This window comes from Myotis nattereri (genome assembly GCF_964212035.1).
Source record: "Myotis nattereri genome assembly, chromosome: X".
Classification (NCBI taxonomy): Eukaryota; Metazoa; Chordata; class Mammalia; order Chiroptera; family Vespertilionidae; genus Myotis; species Myotis nattereri.
Genome location: NC_138078.1, coordinates 41,086,927 through 41,099,554, shown reverse-complemented (window position 1 = coordinate 41,099,554; position 12,628 = coordinate 41,086,927). Strand labels below are relative to the sequence as shown.

At 40.7% G+C, this 12,628-nt stretch overlaps 1 protein-coding gene across 5 annotated transcripts in view; it reads left to right on the top strand.

The window, feature by feature from the left end:
• The window catches only part of ARHGEF9 (Cdc42 guanine nucleotide exchange factor 9), a 224,594-nt gene that overhangs the window by 111,238 nt on the left and 100,728 nt on the right, over nucleotides 1-12,628 (top strand). For all 5 annotated transcript variants that reach the window (XM_081080792.1, XM_081080796.1, XM_081080794.1 and 2 more), the window contains exon 4: nucleotides 7,842-8,021. In XM_081080792.1, the coding sequence (XP_080936918.1) occupies nucleotides 7,842-8,021 (180 nt within the window). The remainder of the gene's footprint in view (nucleotides 1-7,841; nucleotides 8,022-12,628) is intronic.

The window sequence follows — 12,628 nt, the reverse complement described above, 5'->3', positions numbered from 1 at the left end:
TGCTGCCTCTGTGGTTGGATACACGCGATTCCAGCGGCAGCTCACAGAGGCACCTGTGGTGTGTTTGCCAGCAGGGTGTACTGACACACTCTGAAGGGCCCTGGCACTGAAGCCACTGGATTGCAGTGTCTGTGGGCAGGTATCCCAGAAGAGGGAATTCAGCATTTCTACAGTCCAGCAGTGCACCCCTGTTTGTTTAAGTGTGTGTCCAGCGGGGCTCACAGTGGCGCCCCAGGGATGCCTGTGTAGTGGTGGTCTTGGGGGACCTGCACGCTGGAAAAGCATGCAACTGTAGTGTCCAGAGTTCTGCAGCTGTGGGGTGGGGAAACTCAGATTTTGCTGATGCACCTGTGATTGATAGGCTCTCATTCCCTGTGGAGGCACACAGGAGCACCCATAGTGAGTTTGCTAGCGCAGGTGCACTGAAGTACTCTGAAGGGCCCTGGCATGCTTAATCGAGGCGTTTTTGGGCAGGTATCCAGGATGGGTGAATACAGAATTTCTACTGCCCAGGGTAGTGCGTCCCTATTTGTCCAAGATCGGACCTCGCAGAGGCTCACCGCTGCTTCCCCAAAGTGCCCTGTGGATAGATGGGCTCAGGTGGAGTGAGCAACTGTGGCAGTGCAGTTCGCCAGAGCTGAGCTCTGAGGCACTCTGAGGGGCCCTGGCGCTTAAGTTACGCAGCTGGGTGTGTGTGGGCAGTTATTCAGGCAGAGGGAATTGAGAATTTCTACTGGGTGGCAGTGCGCCTGTGTCTGTACAAAATCACACCCATCTGAGGCTCCTAGTGTCTCCTCAGAGAAGTCTATGGAGTGGTGTGCCTTGGAGACCTGCATGCTGGAGACTGGCAAACTCGATGTTGGAGGTCTGCCGCTGGGGAGGGGGAGGCTGCACTTACTGCTGCGGGCAGTGTGGTGCTCCTTTGGTGGTGGAGGTCCCAGGGTCTCTGAGTCTGCGGGTGTGGCTGCAGGATTTTGGCTGGAGTGGCTGCTGGGTCGCAGGCAGTGTCCCAGGCCTGTCTGGGTGGTGGTGCTGCTGAGTTCCTAGAAGAGGCCGCTCTCCCCTTTAAGATGGCGTGGGCTCCGTGCCTGAGTCTGGCAGTCCGGGAGTGCTGCAACGGTGGTAGTCTCCCAGTGTCCCAGAGAGCCTGGTCTGCCAGCCTCTGCTGTTCCTGCCTGATTTAACTGTCCCTCACTCACTCACACACACAACACACACATCCACACACTCTCCATTCATCCCCTCACTCACTCACTTCCTATCCCTCACCTCCATCCTGCCAGCCGCCATCTTTTTTCCTACTTCTGCATTTCTTGCCATTTCCTCCTTAGTACCCCATGGAGACATGTCTTACTTAGGCATGAATATGTTCGTGTCTACTCTTTCTATAGTTTAAAGGATATCTCTAAACACTTTCCACTTTGGTGCTGTTGAAGGAGAAATGAGGGACACTGCATTCAATATAGTAAAAAGTCACTATCAGAGAATAAACACATACACACACACACACACACACACACACACACACACACTCACTCCTGGGATCAGAACGTGCTTTACAAATATTTAAGTTATATTGCCCTTATTTTACAAATGAGTAAGTAAGAAAGAAAGTCAGAGTTATTCAGTGAGGCCAGTAAGAGAAAAGATATTTTTAAATAGGTTTTCTGCAAAAGGCAACATTCTTCTTTCTAAATCCAGACAGTGGGATAAAAAACCTTGGCTTAGTTCTAGGTCACCTTGACCAATGATTGGTGGTACTACTTCTTGTAAACTTAAAACTCATAATCAGGGAAATTGAGGTAAAGGCCAAGCAAAGTTAAAGGTGACTTATAAAGTTGCCTTGTCTGCCTCTCTTGAGGAAGATAATATCAGTCATCCCATACCTGTGAAATAAATTCTGTGCTCAAATTCCTCCAGAGAGGCTGGACTAGCTTTTCTCAGTCATTTATATTACTATCTCTGATTCCTCACCATCAAGAAACTCTTCCTTAGGCCTAATTGAGTTGCTGTAGCTTCAAGTCATTTCCATTTGATATGTTTAAGCCTGAGGTTTTCAAACTTATTTACCATGTGGGTTTTCCTTTCTGGGAATTGCCTATCTTGATGTTTTCCAATTGTCTTTACATCTATATTTACACATAGAAAATGATAACGCATTGTATAAAATGGCGTTTTTATAGCATCCTAAAGTAAATGATTTGGCAGCTTGTCAGTCTGAAGTGACCAACCCAGAGGTTTCTGGCTGACCTCTTTGTACCACCTGGACACTCCTGGCCCTGTTCTTATCCTCTATTTACTTTCGTATAGTTTAACATATTTTTTTTTTGCTTATTTATAGGATTTTGTTATATATTTCAGATGTTAATCTGTTGTTAGTTTTCCATATGACAAGTATCTTTCTTCCTCACATTCCCTAGGTTTATGTTAATTGTTTTATTTAATTTGAAGAACGTGTTTCCTGGCCTAAAAAGAGAAAGAAGAAAAGACAGCTGCCAGTTTATACATTCTGCTTCTAGTTTACCTTTTGTTATCATTACCATGAGAAGAGCTAGTCACTTTGTAGTTCTTCAACATATATTTATTAAGCAGCAACTACATGCCAGTTACTGTAATAAACTCTGGGATATAGCTGTGAAGAAGGCAAATGTAGTCATCATTCCTAAACTTTCTTAAATCTATTTTCAAGATGTTTATCAGGTCTTCTGTCGGGCCTCAGCCTTCCAAGCAAAATAATATATGAAATCTCCAGAAAATCATAGTTAAATAGGGCCCTGGAAATATTTTTTATATGCATGGTATATAGAGATTTGCTCTATAAAGATGGAGACCTTGAGGTCCAGACTTATAAGGGCCTTTACCTAAGGTGTTTTCCAAGCCTAGGTGATCCAGAGCTTTTTTATTCATCCTTATTTCCCTGAGGTTTTGGGGATCTTCCCTAGAGATCATGGTTGTAGTTTGTATTCCATATCAAGGCAATAATCCTAGCTCAGTGCACTAGACTTCTAAATAAATCCTTTTGGGTTTTAGAATGGAGTTAAGTAGGCAAATGTCTTTGACTATTTTTATTTGTTTTTTATTTATGTATTATGTATTGGATTCGGGTATACAACTTAGTGGTTAGACAATCATATACTTTATATAGTATTCCCTTGATATTTCCACTACCCTATCTGGTACCATACATAGTTATCACCATATTATTAACTGTATTTCCTATTTCCTTGACTATCACCATGGAAATGCCATGGTTAAATCATTCCAATTGTGATTGATTTGATAACTTCCACAGTACTCTTAGCTGCTGTGTGGCCTGCCTTCTCACCATGCCCACTCTATTCCTAAGAGACAGAGGTGAGGATCTCAGAAACTGACTCTGTTTAATCAGGTCACACCTACTGCCATATCACCCTATTCTCTCTTCCCATTCGGATGGAGTTAGAGGGTATTCAAAGCAGCTTGATAGTAAGTGCCACAGACCCCTTCTGCTACCTATGCCTTGTGTCAGGCCTTCCAATGCCACCTAAGTCTTTTCTTCTCCAAGATAAACAGTCCTGGATCCTACACCATTCTTCATGGTGTTGATTTTCAGGCCCCTCTCTACCCTGCTTACTACCCTCTTTTCTCCAAGTTCCTCTGAAAAGAGGCCTCAGAATTGAATGCTGCTCTCCTATAGCGGTGGAACTACCTTTTCATTACTTCTCTCATTCTACCCTCTCAGTCTGTTTCTCCTTTATTTCCATATTTTAAACAGAGGTTTTATTTTCTCTTGAACCTCAATAACTATAACTTGTTTATTTAAATATAGAATTTGTCCCCTAACTTATAATTGCATTCATTTTTTTGGCAGTCACATTCCACAGCTAGCTTATCTTAAACATATATACCCTCAAAAATGGGTGAATGAGAAGACACACATATTGATTGATCCACTAAGTCAAGCTTCTTTTCATCATTGCTGTGGAAAATTTGGGAAGGAGATGAAAAACAAAAGCTAGACTCCAGAGTACTAGTCATATCTCCTGGCCTTTCTCCCTTGAGAAGCCTAAGCAGCTATGTGTTGTAAGGGCTAAGGTTAACAGTTTTGGGGTTCTCTAACTACTCCCATATTCTTATGTTCCATCTCTTATATCTTTGATAAAGGAAGTTTCTATTAGTTGTACTCTCTTTAGCAAGTCATGCGTCTTAAACCCTAGGGCTAAGATTTTGAGAGGACATTGGATTTATCCCCTTTCTTTGATAATATTGTACTCAGGACAGCATTCCTGACATTGTATTTTCTTTATATCCTCTGGCAAAGATTTCCTCCTTTTTTATCATAGAAATAATTTTTTAAGTGGAATTAGAGGAAGTTTGAAAGTGGGAACAAAAATCAGCTAGAATCCACAAAACTATAAGAAAACTATTTGCACTTTTGTATAATTCCTTCAAATATGTACATGTATTTACAGTAATAATCATAGTGACATACCATTTTGTGTCCTGCTTTTTAACGTTATATCATAAGCACTTCTCCATGTTTCTACATAATCTTCCTAATCATTTTTAATGGCTACATAATATTCCATCAAGTTAAATAAACAAGAATCTTATATAATAAAAGGTTAATATGCATATTATCCCCTCGGGAGTTTGGGAGACTATGAGTTTGATCACTCGCTATGATGTGCACTGACCACCAGGGGGCGATGTGTAACATGGTGGGTGACCAGTAGCTGCAGCAGGGTGCTGAGGGAGCAAGGGAAGGAGGAGGTGGAGAGACCAGGAGGCGGGAGCCTGATTGGCCCTGATCACATGCCAGGCCTAGGGACCCTACCCATGCATGAATTTCATGCACCGGGTCTCTAGTGTATTTATAATTAGCATTAGCTTTAAAGAAAAACAGTTTACTAAGCACTCTAGGGTCCCACCATACTATGGACAGTTACATTTCTTCTAATCCATACTTAATCTTTACATGCTACAACACATATGATGTAATTGAAAGAAAATGTCACCTTGACAATAACAATGAATAGCATATTTGAGGAATTAGGAAGCTTTACTGACATTTCTATTTGTTCTTTCTTTTCCAGAGTCCACTTTTTCTTATTTTTTCATTTCTGTTATATTCCATACTGATGCTGAGATCTAGTATCCTTGTTGCACTTGGGGATTTGATAATTGTTCTTTCCCTGAGATCTTTTATTTATTTATTTGTTTGTTTGTTTGTTTGTTTGTTTAATATTTTTATTTATTTCAGAGAGGAAGAAAGAGGGAGAGAGAGATAGGAACATTCATGATGAGAGAGAATCATGGATCGGTTGCCTCCTGCAAGTCCCCCACTGGGGATCGAGCCCACAACCTGGGCATGTGCCCTTGATCCGAATTGAACCTGGGATCTTTCAGTTCGTAGGTCAACATTCTATCCACTGAGCCAAACCAGTTAGGGCTCCTTGAGATCTTTTAAATGGGAGCAGTGAAAAGAACTATTAAGTACTTCCTGAACTGTCTTCTAAGGATGAATGAGCTGTCCCTAATGGCTTCTTATATTGCTCCAATATGGTCACTCACTGATATCTGTACTTACGTGCCATGACATGCTGATGTGACATTGTCACCAGTTTTTTTCAGCTGTGTTCACATGCCTACCTTAGGGAGAATGGGAGCAGGGATGAGGAAGACTCTGCCCAGTTGCCTGATGTCAAGATAGAAAAGTTCCTACCAGATGATATGCACACTACTTTCCCTGCTTCACTGTAGCTAAGATACTTCCAAATATGATTGGGTGAGAAAGGGAAAGAGAGAGGGAGGAAGAGAAGGAAGAAAGAGGCAAGCAAACACTGGGAGTTACTTACCGATCTTCCAGTTAGTCAAGGAAAAGTCTCTATGGAGGCAGAATTTTGGGAGCTGTTTCAGCAAAAGTTGTGAAGCTAAAAGAGTATTTCTGGAATAAGTGGCATGTTCTTCCTGGTCAGGAATTGGATACAAATGAACACAGAACATCTTGGGCATTTCAGTTAATAAGGGCAGCTGCCATTAGTAAAATAAATGCCAACACAGGCACAGAGTATTAATTTGTATAACTGTTGAAATACACTTAATAATTAATGGCTGATTTGGATTGTTAGAAGAGATAAGGGAAGTGAGATTTTGGTAGAGGTTAGTAAAGGCCATTGAAGCCAAGGAAGAGCTAGATGACCTAATTGGAAGCTGTGTTAGGGAAGACAAAGTGGAGGTAGAGACAGGCCTGGAAGTGGTAAGTCAGTCATTACAATGCTCTTCATTAGGGGCTCAACATTTACGAAAGGTGTTATAAAAATCACATTTACAAGGGTGGGGGAAAAAGGACACACATGTAATACCCTTTCTAATACTTTAAGCAATAAAACAATAAAAAATCACATTTAGCTTTTATTTTTTAAAATAGATTTTTCTTGATTTCAGAGAGTAAAGGAGAGGGAGAGAAAGATAGAAACATCAATGATGAGAGAGAATCATTGATCTGCTGCCTCCTGCATTCCCCACACTGGGGATCAAGCCCACAACCTCTGCATGTGCCCTGACTGGAAATGGAACCGTGACCTCCTGGTTCATAGGCCGATGTTTAACCACTGAGCCATGCCAGCTGGGCTCACATTTAGCTTTTATATGAAAGCAAGTGACCATGGTTCATTCTCACCAAGAACATTTTCATGTGCTGATGATTTCTAATGTGGACAGTGGCCATCAGTTTAAAAATATTTAAGTTCAAAATGGAAAACTGTGGCTGTTTTATTTTTCCTCCCTATGACTTACAGTGTGCCTGAGGCTAATTGTGTTATCTCAGTACTTTCTTATTAGACCAAAAATCTCTTTCATTGTTTTTCCCTTTCATCAATGGCTAGCTATATTGAATAATCTGTTTATTCACAAACGTGTCCTGAACACTTACTCTGTTAAAAACACCATGCCTGGACACTGGCGGGCTTGTTGTCTGAGCTCATCCAAGCTGTTTTTCCGGGCCAGCTACCTTAGATGGCTAAGATGTTGCTTTAAGGAATGGTTTGGTTTTGTCAATTCCTGTTCCCTTTTGGGAAGTTTCCTGCTGGGGCCTCTGTTGCCAAACTGTTGTAGATGTTATGACGATCTTTTGAATTGGTCCTATAAGAAAGAATTTTAGAGATATGAATAGATCAAGCTAAACCAATAACTACTAAAATTAGTGAAAATGTTTATGCTTAACCAGCTTCTAAAAAATGGTCCTAAGACTTTGGGGGTCTTTGTCATAGAGAATTGCAGGCAAAGCTCTATACTTGAGTCTTTGCACTCTGAAGACTTTGCTTGAGATCCAACTTTTCTAATTCTTCACTGGTGGAGTGACTTCCTTCTCAAAACCTTAATTTCCTCATATGAAAAATATAAATGACTAGAGGCCTGGTGCACAAAATTCATGCACTCAGGAGGGCATCCCTCAGCCCAGCCTGAGCCCTCTCCCAGTCCAGGACCCCTTAGGGGATTGGGCCTAAGCAGGCAGTCAGACATCCCTCTCGAAGTATGTGGTTCTCACAGTCTGGGACCTCTCACTCCTTACGGCCCACCTGCAGTGGAGACAGGAGAGGCTTCTGCCACCGCTGCTGTGCTCGTCAGCCATGAGCCCACCTTCTGGCTGAGTGGTCTGCCCAATGCAGGAGCTGTTCAGTGTGCATCATAGCAGCCAGTCGGTTCCGCCATTCAGTCAATTTGCATATTTGGGTTTTATTATATAAGATTGTTCCCTGTCTACCTCATGGAACTGAATTGAGGCTCCAACTACTTAGGAAGTGGTAAAGCTTTCAAGGAACCAGGGATATCCTCAGACTGGGCTCTTTTTTTGTCTGCAGGGCTACCTGAAGCAGTGCCGAAAGAGAAGGGACATGTTCAGTGATGAGCAATTGAAGGTCATCTTTGGGAACATTGAAGACATCTACAGGTTTCAGATGGGCTTTGTGAGAGACCTGGAGAAACAGTACAACAATGATGACCCCCACCTCAGTGAGATAGGACCCTGCTTCCTGGAGCACGTAAGTATCTTTCTCTTTGGGGAGAGTTTTGAGAGATGTTAAAAAAGAAAGACTCATGGACAGAGACAACAGTGTGGTGATTACCAGAAGGAAGGGGGTGGAGGGAGTATAGGAGGTTAAAGGGGGGATAAATGGGGATGGAAGGACACTTGACTTGGGTTGGTAAACACACAATACAATATACACATAATGTTTTGTAGAATTGTATACCTGAAACCTATACCATTTCTGGTATAATTTTATTAGCCAATGCCACCCCAACAAACTCAGTAAAAAAAAAAAAGTAAAAAAAAAGAAGCATTGGAAGGAGTGTCTGAGCTCCGTGGTCCTGCTCAGATGGTTTGTCCTGTGGTAGCGGATGGATTCTTCTCTGACTTTGATGTTGATAACTTTGCCAGTGCATGAGGACTTAGGAAGGTACTGTAATTTGGACTAGGACTCTCTTACTTTACATTTCCCCTCTCTTTTCTCTCTCCTTCCAGAGGGTTACCAGTAAGATTTTTCTTCAGCTTATTTTTTTTTTCTGTTGGGTTCAGTTTCTGTGGGACGTGGTGTTTTTGGAAGGGCTTTGAAATTATTCACTACATGGATAATCCAGGGATCTGAGTAATAGGAGAGCCCATCATCAGCATGAAAATAGGTCTCTTGAGGTAGTTAGGGGAGAGTACTAGGGCAGGAGAAATTATATGTGTAGGAAAGGAGACCACATGGCTTAGAGAAAGGAGCACTAGGGTACAGGAAAATGAGGATTTGAGTCCTGTACCAGTATCTGTAATGACTGTCTGGGTAACTTTGGATAAGTCCATTACCTTCTTTGGGCTTCCTCATCTGGAATATAAGAAGGTTCACTCTGGCCCTAGCCAGTATGGCTAAGTGGATAGAGTGTCGGCCTGAGGACTGGAGGGTCTCGGGTTTGATTCAGGCCAAGGGCACATGCCTGGGTTAAAGGCTTGATCCCCAGGGGCATGCAGGAGGCAGCTGATCAGTGATTCTCATCATGGATGTTTCTATCTCTCTCTCCATCTACCTTCTTCTATGAAGTCAATTATATATTGTGGTTCTCTTGGGTCTCATTCATAGCTGACCAACTTGTTTTAACAACTGTCTTCTCCCATTTTATAAAGTATTTATATTTTAAAGAGATAACATGTGCACATGATACAAATTTCAAGTGGCACATAAAAAAGTGTGTAGCTAAAAGTAACTCTAAAAAATACTGCTTTGCTTATGGATATGTAATTTAGTGGTTTGCTAGAGGGACTTGCAGGACTCAACATATAGTTATATGGTTATGATTTATTATAGCTAAAGGATACAAAACAATATCAGCAAAAGGAAAAGGCACCAGGAGTAATGTCTGGATGAAACCATACTCAAGTTTCCAAGAGTCTTCTCTGAGTGGAGTTCACATAAGATGCCCTTAATTCCCCTTGCAATAAGTTGTGACAATACATATGAAACATTCTTTACCAGGGAAACTCATTAGGGAATCAGTACGTAAGCATTTTATGGGGGGTCTGGTCACATAGGCACCCTTTGCCTAGCATGTACCCAAATTCTAGACTCCCAGAAGGAAATGGTACATTTAGTATAAACCACATTGTTTATATAAACAGTTTAGGCACAGTGAGCCACGACTGTTAGGGAACGGTGAGAAGCCTCTTGAGATTCAAGTTCCAAGATGCCAGTGAAGGCCAACATTTCAAAAAAAAAGGTCTTTCTAAGGATAGCAGCCTCAGGCCTGATATGTTAACTCTTTTAACTCTTTTCTGCACAGTATTTAAACTGTTTCAGCCATTCCAGAAAGCACATGGGAAGTATTTATCAAAGTTAAGCATATGTATGACCTAGTGCTTCCATTTCTGAATAGGTATCCCAGAGAAGTTCTCACAGAGATCCATGAGGGAGCATTTACAAGGCTGTTCATTGCATGGCAGTGTTATGTGTGGTGGAGTGTAATTAGAAGCAATTTAGGTATTTATCACCAAGGGATGGATAAGAAACAGCAGATGCTTACTGTGGGATATTATGTAGCAAGACTCAACAGAGTAGATGTATGAACTTTATAGCAATGCTTATAGATATTACAAACATAATGTTGAGAGTTTAAGTAGAATATCGAATGTTGATATTCAATTGAAGCCTGCCTTATGCATTGTAGGGTGTTTAACAGCATTTCTGGTCCCTACCCAGTGAATGCTAGTAGCAACTCCCACTACCCCACTTGTGACAACCAAAAATGTCTCCAGACATTGTCAAATATCTGGAAGTCAAAAAGAACCACCAATCCATTGAAATGGTCATATGCTCTTACCCTTTAGTCTGTTAATATGTGAATTTATATTGAGTAATTTTCATATTAAATGGTACAGTGGGGCCTTGACTTACGAGTTTAATTTGTTCTGTAACTGAGCTCGTAACTCAAATTACTCGTATGTCAAATCATAAAGTGAACGAGTGAGACACGTGATGCTGGGCTGATGTTGTGGCATTCACTGTGACGTTCGCTGCGCCAACTAGCGGTGGGGTATCTGAAGCTGGCTTGTAACCCGAATTTTAGCTCGCAACTCAAAGCAAAAAATTGGCCGAGAGATGGGCTCGTATCTCGAAAAACTCGTTAGTCGGGACACTCGTAAGTCAAGGCCCCACTATAGTTGCATTGCTGGGATAAACCCTACTGTATTACATTTTTAAAAAATTTAATTTTCTGCATCACCTTTTATTCCCTCTATACTCTCTACCACCTCCACCCATCCCCTTCCACCCCTGCAATCACCACACTGTTGTCCAAGTCCATGAGTTTCCCCCCCCCCCCGACCCATTTTGCTCAATTGCTCCACCTCCACAACTCACCCTCCACCCCCAGCTGTCTGCCTGCTCTCTATCTATGAGTCTGTCTCTATTTTGCTTGGTAGTCAGTTTGTTCATTAAATTCCACATATGAGTGAAATCATATGGTACTTGACTTTCTCTGACTGGCTTATTTCAGTTAGCATGATATTCTACAGGTCCATCCAGTCTATTGAAAAGTGAAAAATTGGATTCCCTTTTACAGCACAGTAGTATTCCATTGTGTACCACAGCTTTTTTATCCATGATCTACTAATGAACACTTGAGCTATTTCCAGATCTTGGCTATTGTAAATAGTGCTGCAACTTTTTTTTTTTTTTGAGTAGTTTGTCTTAAAAAAACTTGGATTGTTTAACCATAATTATTCAGTTCTAAGATTTTATTTTTATCAGCTTTTTTTCAGTATAATTACACACAATAAGTTTCACCATTTTTTTAGCAGATGTATATAGTTGTGTACCTATCATCATAATTAAGGTATAGAACATTTATATCACTTCATCAAGTTCTCTAGTTTTCTCTTTGTAGTCAATCTCTGCTCCCACCCATGGCCATTAGCAAGAACTAATCTGCTTTCTGTTACCCTAATTTTACTTTTTCTACAATGTCATATAAATGAATCATATAGTAGTAATTGTATTTAGCTTTTTTCACTGAACATAATGCCTTTGATATTCACCCATGCTATTGAATGTATCAGTAGTTGGTTCTTTTTGTTGCTTAATAATATTCCATTGTCTAGATCAGTGGTCGGCAAACCGCGGCTTATGAACCACATGCTGCTCTTTGGCCCCGTGGCATGGGCCACGAAGTTTCAATCGCACTGTACGTGCACTCCTGCACGTGGTATTTTGTGGAAGAGCCACACTCAAGGGGCCAGTTTGCCGACCTCTGGTCTAGAAATACTACCCATTCATCAGTTTATTCCAGGACATCTGAGTTATTTACTGGATTGTTCATAACTGTAGGAGGATTCCTAGGTTGTATGGTAAGTGTTTGTTTAACTTTATAAAAAATTGACAAACTATTTTCCAAAGTTGCTATGCCATTTTGCATTCTCAATTCAAAATAAAGGGTGTCCCCAAAAATGTATACTTGGTTTAACAGCCCAAATTTAAAAATGAAATGTATAATTAATAAACACTGCCTTTATAATTATTCAAACTGTACATGTACATTTTGGGGGATACCCTATATAAGAGTTCCAGTTGTTCCACATGATTGCCAGCATGTGGTATTCCTAGTATTTTTTTTATTGCAGCCATTCTGTTAGATGTTTAGTAGTACTTCATTGTGGTTTTTATTTACATTTCCCTAATGGGTAATGATGTTGAGCATTTTTTATGCACTTATTTTCTATGTGTATAAAATCTTTGGTGAAGTGTTTGTTCATGTCTTTTGCCTATATTTAAGAAGATTTTTGGGCGTGTTTTTTTTACTGTTCAGTTTCAGGAGTTTTTTATTTATTCTGTTTATAAGTCCTTGGTCAGATATGTGATTTGCACATATTTCTTCCAGTCTGTAGCTTAGTCTTTTAGTTACTTAACAGTGTCTTTGTAAAGCATAAAATTTTAATTTTGTTGAAATCCAATTTACAATTATTTTTCTTTTATGGTTCATGATTTTAGGTCTTATTTACAAAATCTTTGCCTAATCCAAGGTCATAAAGTTTTATCCTATTTTCTTATAAAAGTTGTGTAGCTTTATTTCTTACTACAGGCCTGGTTCATGAATTCATGCACAGGTGGGGTCCCTC